The sequence below is a fragment of the Cygnus olor genome, chromosome 1 (genome assembly GCF_009769625.2).
Source record: "Cygnus olor isolate bCygOlo1 chromosome 1, bCygOlo1.pri.v2, whole genome shotgun sequence".
Lineage (NCBI taxonomy): Eukaryota > Metazoa > Chordata > Aves > Anseriformes > Anatidae > Cygnus > Cygnus olor.
Window position 1 is genome coordinate 39,975 of NC_049169.1, and position 21,814 is coordinate 61,788.

Genomic DNA, 21,814 nt, shown 5'->3' on the forward strand with positions numbered 1-21,814 from the left:
TCGTGGACAGCCTGCAGCCATTGGTGCTAATTGTGTTTCTGTGAGTGCTGGGTGCTTCTGTCTGTGTTGCTTGCTGGGTGTAATGTACACATACTATATACATGTGTTTGTGTGAGTATGCCTATTAGGAACGCAGTCTTAGCCTTGCAACTGGTTGGGCCTAGGAGCATGGAGCTGTAGCAGCCTCACTTCTATCAGGCCAGGAGATCTGGCAGCTCCTAACAACAGCACAGAAGAATCAGAGACAATTACCTGCTTTACTTAGGAATGGTTGTAATTCCAAGTTTTTTCCTCAAAAACTCGTTTCTGTTAAAACACAGTAATAGTTTATTTTTATAGTGTAATTTATGAACAAACAAACAACCCCTCAAACAGAAACACTTTATAATAAAACAGAAGTAATTTTAGATGATGAAACAATTAACAGTACTAAACAATTCATGTACTTATCTTTTACGGCTAGCATTATATAACAATGTAAGCAGTACATAAATTTACTTTCTCAGGAGCATATTAAATCAATGCAACAAAAATATGTATAACAAATGTTTCGGTTACTTATACTGAAGCATTATATAATGAAAAAAAAAAATCATTGTGACCATTCAAAAATGTTGGTGTTAGTGAATGTAGTGCGATACTATTGGAACTGAGCCCTGAAAAATATCAATGGTAATTCATGTAAGACAGACATAAGTACATAAAGGAGATAGCTTCTGTCTCTGTTAGAAAACATTACTAAACATTCTTAAACTTAGACTGCAGTGTCACATTCAAAATCTTGTTTATGGGCAAAGAGGAAGAACACTTTACGTAAGTATGTAAAGCCAAGAATTTATTATTAGTGTAATGGAAATTTTAATAGTCTAATTCAAGAATCATCGTAAGTCTAGATCTAATTACAGAAAACCAAAGAAAAATAATGTTGATTGAGTACTTATACTCAGGTAAAAGTTGTACTAATAGCAATGATACAATCAATATTGCAAAACACACATATGGTTTCTACACAATTTCTGGTTTTACATTCACCAGACCACTGCTCTGGGTCCTAAGGTCTGAGGTTCACTGTAGTGTTGGCGGTGGGGAGGTGTCATGGCCAGTTGTCAGCATCCTGAGCCCTTCACTGGGAGGAAAGTGATGTCCTTGTTGATGGTTTCTTTCTCCTTTTTTTCCCTTTCTTCTCTTTCCTTCCCCTTAGGCTTACTTATCTATGTTTTGTAACCTACATTTACACCTGCATCTTTCTTCACTGATCTGCAGCTCCATTACATCTGAATTTACTTGATATGGTGCCCTTCACACATACCAAAACCTGTTTTGTCCAGCTCTACATTTTTAAACTAATCATTAGTTACTTGTTTATAGACAAGGGGTCTCCAGCACTGGAGCCTGTGCCATGCCTCTTGTTATCCTGCACCTTTTCTCTACACCAAACACTGTCTCTACTTTTCAAGACCTCAGCCGGTGTACCAGACCTGTATTTCTCTACTCTGCATCTAATGTTAGTTTTAAATATCTTTCTAGAATAATTGCTTGTTATTACTACCTATATGAAACTATGATTATACCACACAAACAAAAGTAAATAAATTAGCCATAGGCACCTGATAATTAGAGAAATTGCTCTCACATCTAAACAAAGTGAAACGAAGCCAGAGGCAGACCACAAAGGTTCAGACAGTTCACACAAGCCTCAGTCCTGTAGCCTTATGAGCTCAATACAGAGCATATGCTCTGTTCCTAGCCATAGCAATGCCTTGTTACATCGTGGTCACATCGGCAGCAGAAACACCAGCGCGTTCGAGCGTCCGCGTTAACACAGCCGGCAACCGACGCTCCGCCGAGCAGCCCCTCAGCGCTCAGAGCGCTCCCTGAGGGGTGGGGCGAGGCCGTGCGGGGGCGGGGCCTTCCGGAGCGGGGCTGGCCGGGGGCGGGGCCGCCTGGGGACTGGGCCGCCCGGAGCGGGGCCGGCCGGGCGCTGGGCTGGCCGGGGGCGGCCGGGGGCGGGGCGTCCAAGCGTCGGGGTGTCCCCGCCTCCGCGCGCGGACGAGACGCACAATCCCGCCCGCCGTCCCACCGCACCCCTCGGCATGCCTCAGAAGCCTTGGCTAACGGGTTGCTTCCTCGTTATCGGGCGAGCCCGCAAGGCCTCCTCGGGATTGGTGGGTTTGTGCTGTGTGTCAGCGCAACCGCGGCGCCGAGGCGGGTCCTTCGCCGCGATTGGCTGAGCGATCTCCTGCGCCCCGCAGCCGATTGGCTGTTCTCCGGCGGGTAGGCGGGGCCGGGTGGGAGGCGGAAGCCACGGCGGAGCGTTCCGGTGCTGAGGTGGCTGGGGGCGGGCTCGGTACTGTGGCGGCTCGGTTGTCGCTGTGTGCTGGTTGCTGGTAGGTCGGTACCTTCCGTCTCCTGGTGCCGTCCTGCGGTTGTGTGAGGTCTGTGGGGCTGTCGCGCGGCTCTCGGCGGCGGACCTGGACCTGGACCTGGACCTGGACCTGGACCTGGACCTGGACCGGACACGACGCGCTGTGCGGCGCTGGGCACCGCTGCCAGCTCTGGCGGGAGCGGCTCCGCTGGTGTGTGGGAGGAATCGGGGCGGGTTCGCAGCTCCTTGGGGTCCAGGGAGGTGAGGAACGGCCGGGCGGGCTGGGCCGGCGGCGGTCTCCGCCTTCACTGGGCTCTGCGGTCAGTCCTGGTCTCGGCACGCCGGTGCCTGCGCTACGACCGAGCCTTTGTTGGGGGTCTGAGCTCGGTGCCCAGGTTTAACCAGCAGTGGAGCCCTTCCTGGGAAGGTTTCTGCCCCGTGAGCCACGCCGGAGGCATAGCGATCACCTTGTCCTCGCAGGTAAGTGCGGGCCTGGCGGGGCAGCCGGGCGCTCCCGTAGCTGCACTATCGTTGGGACCCGCGGGCGAACCCGCTGGCAGGGCTTGCTGCCGGCTCCTTGAGATCTGGAGCTGTGGGCAGGCGGCGGTGGTTGGTGTCTATTGTACTCTTTCGTTCCATATTGCTTTTAGGGACCCTCTGCTCAACGTGAGAGGTTTGTCCTAGGGCTTCTGTATAGCGACAGTGCTTTCAATGCCTGTTTGCTTCCCAAAGGAGGGAAAAAAAACACAAAGAATTAAACTTAATTTATGTATAATAAAGTTACAATAGAATAAATCAGTTACAGATACTGTCAAGGCTTTCATCAATAATTGGTATGTAGAAATAGAAATGGATACATTTATGCCTAATATATTGCTTGTACGCAAAAATGGAAATCCAAGTCAGTATGATACCAGAAGAGCAATATGCTTGCTTCTGCCAGCTGTACTGTTTACTTATTTGGGTGAGGCAGTGGAGCACAGAATAACCTGTGTCCTTTTGTGCTTGTCTACTTCTGTTTATAAGGAAATTGGCCAGCACTATGTAATGCTTTACTGCTATAAGCTCAGCTTTAGCAAATCATTTAATACAGTTTCCTACAGCATTCTCCTGGAGAAACTGGCCGCTCGTGGCTTGAACGGATGTACTGTTCTTTGGGTAAAAAAAAAGTCTGGATGTCTGGGTCCGAAGGGTCCTCGTGAATGAAGTTAAATCCAGTTGGTGGCCGGTCATAAGTGGTATTCTCTTGTGCTCAGTATTGAGGTCAGTTTTAACATTTTTGTTAATGATCTTGATGAAGAGATTGAATACACGCTCAGCAAATTTGCAGATGATGCCAAGTTGGGTGGGCATATCGATCTACTTGAGAAAAGGAAGGCTTTGCAGGGGAATCTGGATAGATGAATGCCATATAATGGGATGTGGCCCAACAAGGCTGAGTACCAGCTGCTGCACTTAGGTCATAGCAACACCAGTGCAGCAGTACGGGCTTAGAGAAGAGTGGCTGGGAAGCTGCCTAGCAAAAAAGGAACCTGGGGGTGCTGGTCAACAGATGGCTGAACAGGAGCCATTGGTGTGCCCAAGTGGCCAATAAGGCCAATGCCATCCTGGCCTGTATCAAAAATGGTGTTGCCAGCAGGACTAGGGAGGGAAGGAGTTGTTCCTCTGTAAACAGGACAGGCAAGACTGCATTTCAAGTACTGTGTTCAGTTTTGGGCCCCTCACTGCAAGAAGGTTATTGTTGAGTCTAGAGTAAAGGCAGCTGAGAGAAAACCTCATCGCTCTGTACAACTACCTGAAAGGCTGCAGCAAAGAGGGTGTCGATCTCTTTTCTCAGATAATAAGTGATAGGATGTGAGGAAAAGGTCTCGAGTTGCACCAGGGAGGTTTAGATTGGATACTGGGAAGAATTTCTTCATGGAAAGGGTAGTTAGGTATTGGAACAGGCTGCCCAGGGAAGTGGTGGAGTTGCCATCCCTAGAGGTACTTAAGGACATGGTTTAATATGGAGTTGGTAGTATTAGGTGGTGCTTGGGCTTGATAATGTTAAGGGACTTTTCCAACCTCACCTGTTACATGATTCTAAGTAAATATGAAGTGCAAGCACCAGGCTATTTCTGCTACAGGTCTGTGGGGCTAATGTATAGGACAGCTACCAGCTTGTCTGCTGACTCTTGGCTTTGGGATGGTATTTGAAGGTGTTATGCTTGTTCTTGGATTTAACCTCAGGGAGGGAGCGAAGAAGATGATGCCAAGCTCTCCAGTGGTGAGCAGTGACAGGATAAGAGGCAGCAGGCACAAACTGAAACACAGGAGATTATCTCTGAACATCAGGAAACACTTTTTTTTTTCAACTGCATGGGTGACAAAGCAGTAGCGCAGGTTTCACAGAGAGACTGTGGAGTTGACCTCCTTGGAAAGCCAACTGGGCATAGTCTGGAGCAAGTGGTTCTGAGTGGCCCTGCTTTAGCGTTGGAGTTGGACAAGATGACCCCCCAGAGGTCCTTTCCAACCTCAACCATTCTGTGAAAAAGATCTTTCTCTGCTCAGCTTTCTCTTAGTTGCTGAATTTGGTCCATCAAGTTCACAGCTTTCTTGTACTGGGGAGACCAGAACTGGACACAGTACTCCAGTTACAGCTCTACCAATGCTGAGTGGGCAGTAAGGATAACACCTCACTCCTGGCGACGCTCCTGATGCAGCCCAGGATGCTGTTCGTCTTTGTCATGAGGCTGTGTTGCTGGCTTATGGTCAACCTGTTGTCTACCATGACCCCCTTTGCAGAGCTGCTTTCTAGCTCAGTGGTCCCTAGCATGTGCCTGTGGTTGTTCCTCCCCAGGTGCAGGACTTTGCATTTCTGTTGGTTGAACTTCATGAGGTTCCTGTCAATGTGTTTCTTCAGCCTTTCCAGATCCCTTTGGATGGCAGCATGACCCTCTGGTGTATCGGCACCTCTTCCTCATTGTGTGTTGTGAAAATTTGATGAAGGTACACTCTGCAATGGTATCGGCTAGCTCATTTTGCACTTGTGGGTACATCCTTGTGGACTTGTGTATGACCAGTTTGTGCTCCCTAACTTGGTCCTCTTCAGAGTGTAAATCTGCATTGCTCCAGACTTTCAGTCTGTTGTCAGGGGACTGGGATTCCTGAAGGTCTTACCTGTATGTGCCGAGGGGAAGAGGGCATTGAGTACCTCAGCATTTTCCATGCACTTAGTCATCAGGACATCTGTCACATTTTGCAGTGGGCCCATGTTTTACCTAGACTTCCTTTTGCTGTTTATGTATTTGCAGAATCCCTTCTTGTTGTTCTTTGCATCCCTTGCCATATTCAACTCACCTGAGAAAATAATTTAAAAGTGAGTTCCAAAGACATGAATCTTCAGGACTTGAGCTCATGTTATTAAACTCCATGTCTATGCAAATAGGTACCAGCTCCTCTGTTTGCATTTTGAGGAGCCCAGTTTTGAGCCAAGTCTGGCAAGACTGGCAAGAACCTGTAGTTCAGTATCAGGTTATTGCAGTCAGTCTGGACATAGGCCAGGGAATCTTAAGTTTCTCCTCAAAGTCCATGTGCAGATGCTTGAAATTGTAATTCCTGTAGACTGCAGATACGTGTTGAGCCTTATAACACATTCTGCTTACAACGAATGCCTGCAGATGCCTAGATTCTATATTTTTTCCCCCATGTGTCTAATACCACTTCTAATAATTCCTCTTTCATGTAGCATTTAAGTTCTATCAATCCTGAATCATGTTTTATTTTATGTTACCTCTCAGCCGCATATTGTGTATTTGTGACTTGGAGATGTGGCCTAATGGTCAGTAGGAAAATCAGAGTCATCCTCTTCAAATATTGGTGATTGTCACCAATAGGCATTTGTGCATTTGGCTGACATTTTAGAAATATGCTTTTACCACTGCCAAGAGAGTAGGGCGTGTTCCTCGTTGGAGGACGGTGGGGGTGGTGGTTTACAAACCACCTTTATTATTTTTATTCTTTAATAGTTTATTGTTCTTATGAACCAGTGATTTCAGGTCTTTAAATGAGTCTTTTGTATTACTGACTTGGTGACCAGTTAATGCTGAAGGAAGAAATGTCTCTGGTAGAAATTATAAAGCCTATATTACTGTGGAGTTCTATGACTTAGACTCGTGCAGGGCCAGCTATGATGTGTGCAAAATGCTAGTACTTTTTTTCACTGGCTATCATATTGATACAGAACATGTGCAATCCTAGCTTTATGAGGGTGTCCTCCTCCAGCAGCAGTGTCATCTCCAGAATTCTTTGCAGGAAAGACTGTCTGAGGCCTGGCTTTTTCTTTCTTTCTTTTTCTTTTTTTTTTTTGCTTCACTAACTTCTTAAGTATTTTATTCCGTAGGCTGCAGAGATTAAGTTCATGCCATTAGGCATTAGAAATCAGAGTGTGTGTTTGCAAGAACAGGAGAAATTGTATTTTATGAACAAGGAAGATTTTTCACTTCTTACGCTTATTCCAAATGAGTGATTGTAGTAATCCAAGAGTGTGCTGTGTAGGATGAAGAATATGCTTATTTTCTTACTGTTAAATTGTTTTCTTCTCTCCCCAAGAATCTTGGTTCCTGTGACCTGTCAGTATCCAAGAGATTAAAAAAAAAAAAAATGGTGTGAAGGACCTGTGCATGACGAATAGTACTGTCTGGAAGTCTCTTCACTGCTGAATAAGCATACCTACGAGCTACTCAGTGCATGGAAGAGGTTGGTGTTCACATGGCCTTTTCTGCTACTGATACTGAAATGTGCATTATTACAATGATTCTATGATTTTCTACTTCTGTAAAATCAGGTAGTTAAAAGGTGTGACTGCTACAAAAAAGTAATGCACCGGTGTCCTCTTAACTGTCAGTATTTCCATGCTTTTAAGTGGCAATGTAATATGAAAGATTAGCTTACAAAGATAAATGGGGGCAAGAATGAGTAGATCATTGTAGCCAGCTTTAGAAGCCTACCTCTAGGTAAAACATACATCTTGTCAAACTGAAAGATTCTGTATGGTGGAGATAATTATTCTGATATGAACTAGAGTTTATATCTAATGTGATACTTGCATGTCTTACAGTTGGGACAGATAGCATTTTTTTTTGTTAAGAGAGATGTCAAATGTCCCATGTGACCTGGTCTTCACAGTATGTTAGAATAACTTAGGTCATAAGGGACCTTGGGAGTTCATTTGGTTCAACCCTCTGTTTTTAGCCTGGCTAACTTTAAAGTTAGATCAGGTTGCTGTAAGCCTATTCCAGTGTGGTTTTGTGTGTTTTGTTTTCTTTTGTCGCCTTTGCTGTTTGTTTTTTTTTCTCTGATTGAAATTTCATATACTGCATGCAACTTGTGTGCACTGACTCATATCCTTTTGCTGTGAACCTTTTAGAAGTGTCTGGCTCTGTCTTCAACTACCTGATGGATAGAAAACACCGTTCTGTGATTATAGAATCGCAGAATCATAAAATATCCTGAGTTGGAAGAGACCCCCAAGGATCATTGAGTCCAACATTTGGCTCCACATAGGACTAACTAAAAACTAAATCATATGTCTGAGAGTGTTGTTCAAACAGTTCTGGAACTCCATCAGGCTTGGTGCTGTGACCACTTCTCTGGGGAGCCTGTTCCAGTGACTGATCACCCTATCAGTAAAGAACCTTTTCCTAATACCCAATATGCACTTCACCTGATGTAGCTTCTTGCTGTTCCTTCGGTCCTTTTCTATTACAGGGAAGACAATGATTATATGTCCCTTCTTGCCCTCTGTTCTCAAAGTTGAACAAACCAGCATTCTCAGCCTCTCTGTGTGTCTTGAAATCCAGAACCAGATCATCATGGGAGCTTTCTGCTGTGTTTGCTCCACTTCCTTCCTGACCTTTTTTATGTACCAAGGAGCCTGAAAGTGGACTCTGTACTTTAAATGTTGTCTTACAAGTGCTGAATAGAAAGGATGAATTGCTTCCCTCAGTCTACTTGGTACAGTCTTATTAATACAAACCAGTATGTACTTGGTCTTCTCTACTGCAAGGGCACACTGCTGATTTGTCTTAAACTTATCTGCAAGCATCCCAAGTTTGTCTTCTGCAGCACAGTTTTACAGCCAGTTGGCCCCTATTTTGTGCTTCTGCATATGTTTATTCTACCCTGCGTGTAGGATTCTATTTGAGTTTGCTGAACTTCATGAGGTTTCAATCAGTCTATTTCTCTAGCCTGCTGACATTCTTCTGATTGTCAGCTCTGTACTCTGGCTTATCAACTGCTCCTCACAGTTTGGCGAATTTTTTGAGGGTGGATTGCATCCCCTTGTTCAGGTTATTAATGAAGATCATATTCTGCCACTTATCCCAGGATGGCAAATTGTGTTGCTGTGTGTTATGGCTGCCATTTTTTGATTCTTCAGCCCCATTTTGGCTTCTGAGTTTCAAGGAAAGGAAAGAAGGTATGCTAAGTGTCAGCCAGGGAATATATGCCCTCTCCAGTCTGTATCTCTATGTCAAGGTCCTGTCCGGTCATATATGTGTTATGCAAAGGTCTCCTCTTTCTCATGGGACATACCTTCATCTACTTAAGCATCAGGACTGAGTTCACCATTCCCACTACTTATAACTAGAAAGCTTGTTTTGCAGGTATTGTTGCCTGTATATATGCTTGGCCTGGAAAGAAGTGTCTATTCGTGTAAGAGTCAGTTATTCTTCTTTTGAATAACTATAATTCAGTAAACTGGAGCCAGTCTCTTTTCAGTTGTGCCCATCGAGAGGACGAGAGGCAACGGGCACAAACTGAAGCACAGGAAGTTCTGGCTGAACATGAGAGGGCATTTCTTTACTGTGAGGGTGACAGAGCACTGGAACAGGTTGCCCAGAGAGGTGGAGTCTCCTTCTCTGGAGATATTCAAAACCTGTCTGGATGCCATCCTGTGCAACGTGCTCTAGGTGATCCTGCTCGGCTGGGGGTTGGACTAGATGATCTTCAGAGGTCCCTTCCAACCTTGACGATTCTTTGTCTGTGGTTATGTAATGACATTGTTAAGGAAGATCAAGAATGAACTATGAGGGTAAATCGAAATCCTGTATAAAAATGTATTTTGCAATAATGTATCTAGAGTGGTAAAGATACCATCTTGTCTTAACAATACATCTGCTTATGTGTTTAAAGAGTCTGGCTTTTCTTGGTTACGTGATCACTTATGTATTCCTGTGGTAGTTTAACACTGACTAGCAGCCAGACACCACAACACTGCTTCCTCACTCCCCCTCTTCAGAAGGACAGGCAGAGAAAATATGATGAAAGAAAGCTTGTGGGTTGAGGTGAGGACAGGGAGATCACCCACCAGTTACTGTCATGGGCAAGACAGACTCAGCATAAGGGAGACGAATATAATTTATTGCCAATTAAAAATGGCAATAGATGCCATTGACTAGAGCAGTGAGAACTAAAAGCAAACTTAAATACTCCTTCACATCCACCTTCTTCTACCTCCTCCCTCCAAGCAGCACAGGGGAGTGGGGAATGGAAGTTATCGTCAGTTTATAATGCTTCATCTCTGCCACTCTTTCATCCGCATTCTTTTTCCCTGTTCCAGTGTGGGGTCCCTCCCACAGGATGTAGTCCTTCCTTGAACTGATTCTACATGGGCTTCCCACAGACTGCAGTTCTTCAAGAGCTGCTCCAGCATGGGTCTATACCATGGGGTGCAGTCCTTCAGGAATGGACATGCTCCAGCATGGGTGCTCCACAGGCTGCATCTCCTGTCAGACAACCTACTACCGCGTTGGCTTGTCTATAGAGGCTGCAGTTCTGGCCCAGAGTCTCCGCCTGCATGGACTGTCCACGGGGTGCAACTTCCTTCAGGCCATACCTACCTATTCCACTGCGGGCTCCTCCATGGATATTTGCTCTGCTGTGATACACCATGGACTGCAGGGGGATGGGTTGCAGGGGGACAGCCTGCTCTACCATGGTTGTCTCTATGGGCTGCAGGTGATCAGTTCCAGTGCCTGGAGTACCTACTTCCCCTCATTGTTCACTGACCTTGGTGTTTCTCTCAACATTTTCTCACTCATCTCTCTCAGCTGCTGTTGTACAGCATTTCTTAACCTTAAACGTGCTCTCACATAGGCATAACTAGCGTTACTCATTGGCTTAGCTTTGGCCCATGGCGGGTCCCTTTTGGAGCTGGACCAGTTTGTTTGGAACTGGCTTTTATCTAACATGGGGAAGCGTCTGGACTCTTCTCACAGAGGCCACCCCTGCAGCCCCCCCCAGCTACCAAAACCTTGCCATGTAAACCCAACACAACTCCTGAGGCTTGGCTTTGGCTTTTCTCTCTGTTGTGGTTTAACCCCGAGTTGGCAGGTAAGTACCACATAGTGTCTTATTCACTCTCCCCATGTGGTATGGGGGAGACAATTGGAAAGGTAAAAGTGTGATAACTCATGGTTGAAGTAAAGACAGCTTACTAAGTAACGCAAAACTTTTGTGCACAAGCAAAATAAAACAAGGAATCAGTTTGCTACTTCCCATCAGCAGGTAGGTGTTCAGCCACTTCCAGGAAAGCAGAGCTCATCACATAGGGAAAACAAACACCATTGCTCCAAATGTCTCTGCTGTCCACTTTCTTGGACAAGCTGAAGAAGTGGGCCCATGAGAACCCAATGAGGTTCAGCAAGGCCAAGTGCAAGGTGTTGCACTTGAGCTGGGGCAATCCCAGGTATTTATATAGACTGGGAGAAGAGGAACTTGAGAGCAACCTTGCGGAGAAGGACTTGGGGGTCCTGATGGACGAGAAGCTGGACATGAGCTGGCAGTGCGTGCTTGCAGCCCGGAAGGCCAACTATGTCCTGGGCCACATTAAAAAAAGGGGTGGCCAGCAGGGAGAGAGAGGTGATTGTCCCCCTCTACTCTGCTCTTGTGAGACCCCACCTGGAATACTGCGTGCAGGCCTGGGGCCCCCAGCACAAGAAGGATGTGGAGCTCTTGGAACGGGTCCAGAAGAGGGCCACTAAGATGATCAGAGGGCTGGAGCACCTCTCCTATGCAGAAAGGTTGAGGGAACTGGGCTTGTTTAGCTTGAAGAAGAGAAGGCTCTGGGAAGACCTCATTGCGGCAGTCCAGTACTTGAAGGGAGCATATAAACAGGAGGGGGTACACCTGTTTACATGTGTTGGTAGTGATAGGACAAGGGGGAATGGTTTTAAACTAAGACGGGAGATTTAGGTTGGAAATTAGGAGAAAGTTTTTCACTCAGAGGGTGGTGAGGCACTGGAATGGGTTGCCCAGGGAGGTTGTGGATGTCCCGTCACTGGAGGCATTCAAGGCCAGGCTTGATGCAACTCTGGGCAGCCTGCTCTAGTGGTTGGCAACCCTGCCCAGAGCAGGGGGGTTGAAACTACATAATCTTTAAGGTTCTTTTCAACCCAGGCCATTCTATGATTCATTCTATGATTCTTTACCCTAGTTTTTATTGCTGAGCATGATGTCATATAGTATGGGATATTCCTTTGGTCATTTCAGGTCAGTTGCCCTAGCTGCATCCTCTCCAGTCTTCTTGTGTGCTTCCAACCTCATTGCTGGTAGGACAGCATGAGAAGCAAGGTCCTTGACTCTATGTAAGCACTTCTCTCTGGCCACGAAAAGCATTGGTGTGTTACCACTGCTATTTTCATCAAAAATCCAAAACGCAGCCTCATAGGAGCCTCTACAAAGAAAATTAACTCTATCCCATCCAAAGCCATGACACTCTCTTGGCAGAAGAGATGTATTCTCTGTAAGACTGGTCTCCTCTGTAACACTGAAAATCAGCATGGAGGGATACCTACTTTATCGTAGCAGTTTTGACTGCAACTGTATTCTGACTGTTTGTTTTGTTTCAGGCTGAAGATGCTGAGCCGTTTGTCAGGTTTAGCAAATACTGTTCTACAGGAGCTGTCAGGTGATGGTGCAGATGCAGTTACTGAATCCTCTGTGACTGTAAGTACATTGTAGTGGAAAGATTTTCACATCTTATTGAGAGTTACTTGGGGAGTGTAAAGTATTTGGTTTCAGTGAAAACTGTTTCCTGTTTCTTTGCTGCTGAGTGCTAGACTGAACTGGCATTCCACTCTGTTTCCTGTATTTCTGACCTCTTAAGTCAACGCTTTTGCGATGCAGACCATAGTGTTAGTTTCAGCATCTCATATAGAAAAAAAATTCTGAGTGAAGAAAGACTTATAAGAGTACTAAATATTCTGTATAGCATAAAAGGGAGCTCTGCATAATTGGATTACAGTGGAAGGGTTGATCTGCACGTTGCTCTCTGATACCCGAGACAGTGCAGAACATGTGAGTAGTAGCATCCCCCCCAAACTGTTTCAGATTTGCTGTTGTGTTTGGCAAATGTTTTTTTTTCTTGTATATTTTTTTTCAAGGCTATCCCGAGCTTTTCTCCTGGTTTCACCTAATTGTGTGTAGTTCTGTAGGCTGCATGAAAGAGTGCAGCATTTAGGAGTGGCACTGAAGATACCATTTGGATGCTATACTTCAGTCTTTTTGGACTTCTTTCCTCCAGAGTGCTCATTTCACCATTTCAGGTACAAACTTCAGAGTCAGGAGCAGAAAGCATGGAGGAGGCACCTGGGGAGTTACTGGAGCGCCTAGCTCAAACAGAAAAACTAGTTGTCCAGCTGAAGGATTTGATCCGAGAAAAGGATGCTCTGCTCCAGCAAAAAGAAACCGTACTCAAGGTATCATTTCTTTTAGTGGGGACCTGGGAACAAGAGTGAAATGCTACATCAGCTTTCTGTGCAAGTCAGTCTCTGTTTTCTTCCAAGCCTTAGAGATGTCTGCACTACTAAATGCATCAATTTCAGAGAATGATTGAATTCCAAAGAATGTGCGCTAACCACAGAGATGTAGGATTACACTTAGCTTAGGTGTAGTTGCCTCTAGAGTAGATACATTGCATGCCATGTATTTTGTCTTGGAGCTCCTCTGTGCCCACATGGAGTCCTCATATATATTTTTATACTAGTATAAAAAATACTAATGTCTCTTGTGATTTTTTTTTTTCCAGTTCAGAGTATCTGAGACAGAATGGGCTGTATTGCAGCCATCCAGCAGTCCAGTGGTTTTATGGCATGTAACCAAAGATATGTATGTATTTTAAGCATAATCCCTTTGAATCCTTCTTTTACAGGAAGAGCGGGAGGCTGCAGATGCAAAACTGATGAAGCTGAAACTTCAGGCCAAAGCCAAACTGGCCTCTCTGAATAAACGCATTGAGGAGTTGACAGAGAAAGGATCACCGATGCCTGCACAGACCTTATCAGAAGAGCAAGTGTATTCTAAGGTTGGGAGAACAGGGCTACTTAAAAGGTGTTAACCTCTAGATATAGTCTGGTATTCTCTTATATCTTAGGTCCCAGTGAGCTAGTAGGACCTATCTCTGTTATTAGCAGGTCATTCATAGTTCCAGCAAGGATGTCTGTCCTGTAGGAGGCTGGTCTGTCCAGCTTTCTTGTACTACAGATGCCCTTGGGGTGCACAGCTTGATGTCCTCAAGGGTATGGGCCAGTTTCACTTTGCATACCTTTGGCATACCTTTGGTAATCTGTTACAGTTAAGTTTTTCCGTGCAGAAATCACATCTCTGTGTCTAAGCTGTAAGTTTCAAAAGATTACCTGTTATGTAAGTACAGCAAAGGAAAGATGAGGTTGGCTGGAATACAAGAACAAGAAGGTCATTAAATTTGAAAGGCGTTTGAAGCCATGTAGCTTGCTGTGCTACCTCAAAGTTCTGTGATTAACAAGACCTGTTTATATAAAACTGGGTAAAAGTAGGGAGAAAAAGTGTAGAGAGAAAGAAGCTATTAGCTACTAGCTAGAAACTACCATGGGAGTAAGCAATTTCTGAAAAATTTTGAAATCGTTCTGCTGACCACGTACTTTTTTCTTTAAAAAGTTAATATGACTAGGCAAGGCAAATGCAACAGAAGTCCAAACGGATCACAGGACACTGGTATCATAGAATCATGTAGGCTGGAAAAGACCTCTAAGATCATCAAGTCCAACTGTTAACCAAGTACTGCCAAGTCTACCTCTAAACCATGTCCCTGTGTATCACATCTACATGTCTTTTGAAGACCTTCAGGGATGGTGACTCAACTACTTTCCTGGAAAGTGTGTTCCAGTGACTCCCAATCCTTTCAACGAGGACTTTTTATTTCCTAATATCCAATTTAAACCTGCCCTGGTACAAGTTAAGGCCATTTCCTCTTGTTCTATTGCTTGTTGCCTGGGAGAAAAGACTGACCCCGCCATTCTGCTAAAGCCTCATTTGAGGTAGTTGTAGAGAGCAATAAGGTGTTCTCTGAGCCTCCTTTTCTCTAGACTAAATAAGTTCCCTCAATGGTTCCTTATAAGACTTGTTCTCTAGACCCTTCACCGGCTTTGTTGCCCTTCTTTGGACATGCTGCAGTACCTCTATGTCCCTGTAGTGAGTGAGAGACCCAAAACTGAACACAGTGTTTGAGGTGCAGCCTCACCAGAGCTGAGTGCAGGGGTTCAATCACTTCCCTAGTCCTGCTGGCCATGCTATTTCTGATGTGAGCCAGGATGCTGTTGGCCTTCTTGACCAAGTGAGCACACTGCTGGCTTATGTTCAGCTGGCTATTGAGCAATACCTCCAGGTTCCTTTTCTGCCAGGCAGTTTTCCAGACACTCTTCCCCCAGCCTGTAGTGTTACAGGGGGTTGTAGTGCCCCAAGTGCAGCATCTCACCTTGTTCAACCTCATACAGCTGGCCTCAGCCCATCAATTCGGTCTGTTCCGATTCCTCTGTAGAGCCTTCCTGCCCTCAAGAAGATCGATGCTCCCACCCAACTTGGTGTTGTCTGCAAACTTACTGAGGTTACACTTGATCCCCTTGTCCGTTTCATTGTTAAAGATACTAAAGAGAACTGGCTGCAGATGATCTTCATTACACTAGAGAAGATGAGGGCTAATAGAAACATTGAAAAAAAGATCAAAAGATTATGGAAAATGTTAAAAGGTGAGTGTAAGTGATATTTAATGATGAACTGTCAGGTAAAGAGTGGCTATTAATTGAAAGACACCTGAAAGACAGTCCAGTCATTGGTCAGAGCCAACACAGATTCACTAGGGGAAGGACCTGTTTAACGAACTTAATTTCCTTTTGTGACAAGGTACCCACTTAGATGACCAAGGGAAACCAGTTGATGTAATCTTTTTGGATTTCGGTAAAGCTTTCAATACTGTTTCTCACAGTATCCTTCTGGACAAAATGTCCAGTATACAGCTGACCAAATGCGTAGTACGATGGGTGAACTGTTGGATGATGGGTCAGTCTCGAAGGTTTATAGTAAATGGGGTTACATTAGGCTGGTGGCCGGTCACTTGGTGGGATTCTGCAGGGCTCTATTTTGGGGCCAGTTCTCTTTAATGTTTTCATAAAGGACTTGGATGCAGGACTCGAAGGTATACTAAGTAACTTTCTGGACAACTCTAAATTGGGAGGAGTGGCTGACTTCATCCAGGGTAGACAGGCCTTGCAGAGAGATCTTGACAAATTAGAGACCAGGGCAATCACCAACCACATGAAGTTGAACAAGTGCTGGATTCTGCACCTGGGTTGGGGTCACCCTGGATAGATGTACAGACTAGGAAGATGAGAGGCTGGAGAGCAGCTCCACAGACAGGGATCTAGGGGGCTCTGATTAATGGCAAGCTGAATCTGAGTCAACAGTGTGTCATGGCCTTCAAAAGGTCCAGCCATATCCTGGGGTGCATCAGGCACAACATTGCTAGCTGGTTGAGGGAAGTGACTGTCCTGCTCTAGTCTGCATTGGTGCAGCCTCACCGTGAGTGCTGTGTGCAGTTTTGGGTGCCAGAATATGAGGACATAAAGCTCTTAGTGTCCAAAGGAAGACTACGTAAAGATGGTGAAGGGTCTAGAGGACAAGACGCATGAGGAGTGGCTGAGGACATTTAATTCATTCAACCTGGAGAAGAGGAGGCTGAAGGGAGACCTCATGGCAGCCGACAGCTTCCTCATAATGGGAGTGTGGAGGGGCAGACGCTCATCTCTTCTCTAGGGACCAGCAACAGGTCTTAAGGGAATGGCATGGAGCTGTGTCAGGGGAGGTTCAGGCTGGATATTAGGAAGAGGTTATTCACTGGGAGGATGGTTGGGTACTGGAACAGGCTCCACAGGGAAGTGTTCATGGCACTAAGTGTGATGGAGTTCAAGAAGCATTTGGGTAACACAGACATATGTTCTGATTTATGGGTGGTCCTGTCTGGAGCCAAGAGTTGGACTTGATGATCCTAGTGGGTCTCTTCCAACTCAGGTGATTCTATGGTTCTAATGGAGTAGTGATTGGCTACATGACTTGTACTTAATATTGTTGATGGATGACATCACAAAAATTATAGGAATTTGTTGCTGTAAATTGCTTTACAATATCATCTTGATAACCTTTTTCAATACAAGTAGCACTTGGTTTTCATATGGGAGGAACTGGATGATTTTGAGGATTAATGTGATATGAAAATGAGACAATTTAACAAACAGAAGATCAAGCAGTTTTGGTATCCCGCCACTGTATACTGCAAGGCCATGAAGAAAATCCTCAGTCTGTGTAGATATGTCACTCAGGCTTTAGTTCACTAAGGCTTTATTTACCTTATTTGTCTGTAGCATGTGTAGTCCGGTGTGCTGTTGCATTATTTTATGTAGACTGTTATGGACTAATGAGCATTTCTGCTGCAAAATTCAAATTCATCAGCTGAAGGCAAAATCAGAGAGTTTATCACCAGTGAATCAATGTGATGTAGATTTTCATTAAAAGGGTAGGTTTTTGTTTAAGGCAAACAGTTGTCCCATTGTACCAAGAGTGGCAAGGCCTTAATATGGAGTGTATTCATGTTCAGATCACTTAGAATTAGGAAAGATGAATTCTGAGAGCATCAAAGGACTTTCTGTTCCCCAGTCATACTAGCAACTGCTTTTACTAGACATGCAAAATATTTTGGCTATTTCGTCAGCCAAAGGCTTAGAGGCCACTATTTTTTTCTAGAACTGTGTGAGGAAAGGAAGCACCAAGAAAATGACAGAACTGTCAAAGTGAAAGGACCATAATGACAGGTGAATGAGTGGGTATTAATTATCTATTAAGAAAAATGGTTTAGAAAAAGCTTCTAATTAGAAGAAAGAGATCTTGGTACAGCCTTCAGCGGAAATGTTGGGCACCAGAGTGTTACTGGGTTTTAGTTCAGAGAAATGATGTTAGGAAAATTACTGGCAATATTATGTATTTGACTCAGAAATAACTTGCCAAATATTTTGTTTCAAGGCTATGCCTACTGAGAAGCTACAGATTCCTTTATAATTATTTACCTAAGAAGATGCTGCCTTGAGTAATGGTGATATTTCCGCAGGAAATATCCTGTTATTTGAAGGAAAAAAAAAACATTCAGGTTAGAGTTGCATGTTGTGTTGAACATAAGTGGTTCAACTAGGAAATCATGAGGGATCTACACAGCAAAACTTTTTTTTATTTGGTTTGCCTTTTTTCTCCTCTCCATGACAGGGGCTTTCTCCTCCCTGTAATAACCCCAGGCAACAGTACCGGCTGGGGCTACTCAACTGGAAAGCAGATCTGCAGAAAAGGACCAAGGACTCCTGGTAGACACCAAGTTGAACATGAGTCAGCAATGTGCCCTTGCTGCTAAGAAGGCTAGTGGCTGCATTAGGCAAATTATCACCAGCAGGTCAAGAGAGGTGATCCTTCCCCTGTACTCAGTACAAGAAAGACCTAGACATAAAATCACAGAATGGCTTGGGCTGGAAGGGACCTTAAAGAACGTCTAGTTCCAAATGCCTGCCATGCACAGGGATGCCACCCACTAGATCAGGCTGCCCAGGGCCTCGTCCAACCTGATGTCACACACCTCCAGGGATGGGGTATGCACAGCTTGCAGATGCAGGACCTTGCACTTGGCCTTATGAACCTGTACAAACCTTCATGAGGTTCTCAAGCCTGTCATGGTCCCTCTGGATGGCATCCCCTCCCACTAGCACGTTGACCACACCATACAGCTTGGTGTTGTTGGCAGGCTTGCTTGTGCACTGTCCATTTCAGTGACAAAGAAACTGACCCCTGAAGAACACCGGTTGTTACTGATCTCCACTTGGACATTGAGCTGTTGACTGCAACACTTTGAGTGCAACCATCCAGCCAATTCATTACCCACCGAGCTGCTCATCTGTCAAATCCATGGCTCTCCAGTTTAGAGACAAGGCTATTATGTGGGACAGTATCCAATTCTTTGCACAAGTCCAGATAGATAATGTCAGTTGCTCTTCCCCTATCCACTAATGCTGTAACCCCATTGTAGGCGGCCACCAGATTTGTCAATGCAAACACTTAGGAAACACTTCCCCATTAAAGACATCTTGTACATACCTATATAGAAATGAGGAAAAATGTTAATGTAGGCTAACTTCATTTTAAGAAACAAAGAATAAGTAAAGTAAAGAAATAAAAAAATGTTTTATGATTAGGAGTAAAGAGTGATGTAGCATTTCATGTTTGTTTTATTTAGTTTATTTTCAAAATTGAGCAATAGTACCAATCAGTTTTCTTTCTTGTGTTTCTTTTCTTCTCAATTCTTTCTTCTTGCAGTGTCAGAGTAATCAAAATACAAATGAAGGGCACAGAGATGAAGTCAAAGGACTAATAGAACAGCTCAGGACACAAGAGGATACTGTTCAGGATCTGAAGGAACAGCTGGCTCTAGCCAAGATGAATCTTAATGATGCTGAAATCAAGTACGCAACACAGGTACACAAAAAGGCTTCTATTTTTCTGTGTTTCTCACTCCACCACTGACACTGGCATAATTTAGGACAGTTGTTCTTGAGGACATGCTGCTGCTTAGGGGATATGGCCAAATATGGCAGTCTTGACAGAAGTGAGGCTACCATAGCTCCATGATCCCAGGTCCAGCCTGAGAATGCAATTCCTGGCAGCTATGGATGTACAGCTCATTTATACATGTACACAGACAGCCATACAGATCAGCACGGAATGAAGCACCAGCACTTGCATGAACACACGCAGTATCAAAAGCCTCACCCTATTTGCCTCTCAGTTCAGATGAGAGAATAGTGAGAATACGTACAGACTGAGATTGTTTCCTACCAGCAGCTGTGCTTTGATGCTGCCCAGTAACTGCCCCCTGGATCCTAGTCTCTCCAGTTGCTTGTAGGTAGACATGCAAATCCACAGGGCCCACAGCCCCACTCCAGCTGTAGGTACAGGCCCTCCGCTCACACACATGCACAGAGCCGACTTGGACTCCCCTGGTCACTCCAGTTGCTAACTCTCTGTACCTGCCTTAGAGAAGTACAGGCGTACTAATGGACATACATAACATATACTCATGCACACCCTGACCAGGACTCTTTTGGTCTTTCCAGTAGCCAGCTCCCTGTGGTCTCACCCTCAGAGACATGCAAATACACAAAGGCAGGTCTTGCTCTTAGAGAACCTCATCAGGACCCAGTGGTGTCTCTGGTAGCTAGCTAAAGCTCCACTGGCCATCCAGTCGTCAAGTCTGCTTGTGGTTGTCCTTGGGCACCATACACCCTCTGTCCTGGCTCCCAGGCCTCTTCACCTACGTGCCAGATAGTCTGGCTTGGTATTAGCTAGTGATCATACACTCATTTACACACTGACACTCGCTACGGTTGCTGGCACCACAGACACATGGGCCCTTTGACCCACAGTCTGATTCTAGTTACTGGTACTCAGACCTCCCTCCCCCCGATACACACACATGCAAGCTGGATAGAGGGTGCTTCCCACAGAAAAGAAAAAGAGAAATGGACTTTTATAAGAAGATCAGACAGACTGCTGATCAGGTACAGGGCATGGCCAGGGAAGCCACTGTTTACACACACAACTGACTTTTATTTTTGTATGCCTTTACTACCTGGTTTTTTTCATGCTTGTTCCTCTCCAGATATCCTAGATCCATCCATTTCCCTGCTCTTGCTTCCTCTTCTAAACATCCCATAATAAGTCTTGTACAGTCCCAGAATTGCAGTCCTCTTTGGCTGCTTCCACTAATACATGCTGTATCCCTAGGCAGTAAACAATGCTAAAAGTGCTCTGTAGTTATCTTAATGAGTCTCACGCTTGAATAATGGGAGTGATGGCTCTCTGAGGAGGAAGTACTAGGGAAGCAGCCCTTGGAAGGGTGTCCCTTACTCTGAGTCAGAATTTGGTTTCCTGTCTGCCTGCCGTTGTGCTTCTAGGCTTGCGTAGGTGGGCTTTTGGCAGGCTTATTGTCCTGCGATGGGCTTTGGAGTAGCTGGGACACAGTATTGTTTTTGACTCCCACACCTGCCATTGCCTCTCTCTGCTCTGCCATGGATGTGTAGATGAGCTTTTTATCACATAACTTAACAGCTGTTGCTGCTATTGTGTTTATTTATAAAATGATTTATGTTAATACTATGGATGTCAGTTTTAGGTTTTGGTATGTGAAATAGACTGTATCCTATGCAAATACAAAACCAGAAGTTTTATGAAATTGCACTTATATAGAAATTATATCTTTTATCATTCTGTGTAGTTGTAAATGAAAATTCTGCATTTTCTGCTTTCTGGAATCTCAAATATCAGTTAATGTATATATATTAGAAGGTTAAAGATACCGTGTGACCAAGGTGACATAAAGGATTACCAAGCTGAAGACATCGTCACACATGCATGTGGTGTGCTGATGTTGAAAGCTGGCCTGCACATTGTTAAGCTCGTAACTTCCTTGTTTGTTTTTTTGTTGTTGTTGTGCAGGTTTTTGTTTGTTTTTGTCGTTTTTGTTGTTCGTTTGTTTATGTGTATATATATATATATATTGTGGCTTATGTTTTCAGCTGAGTCACCTGCAGGAAGTAATTGAGGAGAAGGAAGCTTTCCTAAAAGAGCAGGTTCAACAGCACCAAGCTGAATTGCTGAAGATAGCGGCTGAGTCAAATCTGGATATAGAGATGCAGCAGGTATATTTGTTATCATAATCTTATGAAGGTGAAGAGAAAAGAAAATAATTTTTATTAGTCTGAGGACTCACTGGGAAAGCAGTTCTCAGCAAAGTAAGTCAGAAGGGACGAGAAGGGGTTTTATTTGATTGTCTGCTTTTTTTGGTTGTTTACTTTTAGGATGCTATCTTAGACTTTCAGAGTTCCAGCTTCAATGTGCTAATTTGCTATAAAACCTTCCCTGTCACAGTTAAGAAGTACTCATTTATTGTGCTCTGGTTCCGTATTTGTGAAACAGTGGTGTGCTCTTCTTACTGTACCATGGTTCCAGAATAAATGTCAATAAAGAACAAAGTTATTTAGGCTGTTAAAATAACTGTGTTATGAAAAG

At 44.6% G+C, this 21,814-nt stretch overlaps 1 protein-coding gene across 8 annotated transcripts in view; it reads left to right on the forward strand.

The window, feature by feature from the left end:
• The first annotated feature begins 2,045 nt into the window (after positions 1–2,045).
• Positions 2,046–21,814, forward strand: part of GOLGB1 (golgin B1) — a 70,670-nt gene continuing 50,901 nt past the window's right edge. The window contains exons 1-8 of one of the 8 annotated variants that reach the window (XM_040544455.1): positions 2,323–2,845; positions 5,205–5,353; positions 6,956–7,102; positions 12,256–12,352; positions 12,952–13,104; positions 13,557–13,709; positions 19,064–19,222; positions 21,322–21,444. In XM_040544455.1, the coding sequence (XP_040400389.1) occupies positions 12,263–12,352; positions 12,952–13,104; positions 13,557–13,709; positions 19,064–19,222; positions 21,322–21,444 (678 nt within the window). In that variant the 5' untranslated portion in view covers positions 2,323–2,845; positions 5,205–5,353; positions 6,956–7,102; positions 12,256–12,262. Of the gene's footprint in view, positions 2,846–5,204; positions 5,398–6,955; positions 7,103–12,255; positions 12,353–12,951; positions 13,105–13,556; positions 13,710–19,063; positions 19,223–21,321; positions 21,445–21,814 lie in introns of all 8 variants that reach the window. The other 7 variants (XM_040544435.1, XM_040544462.1, XM_040544471.1 and 4 more) reach the window with 7 other exon arrangements.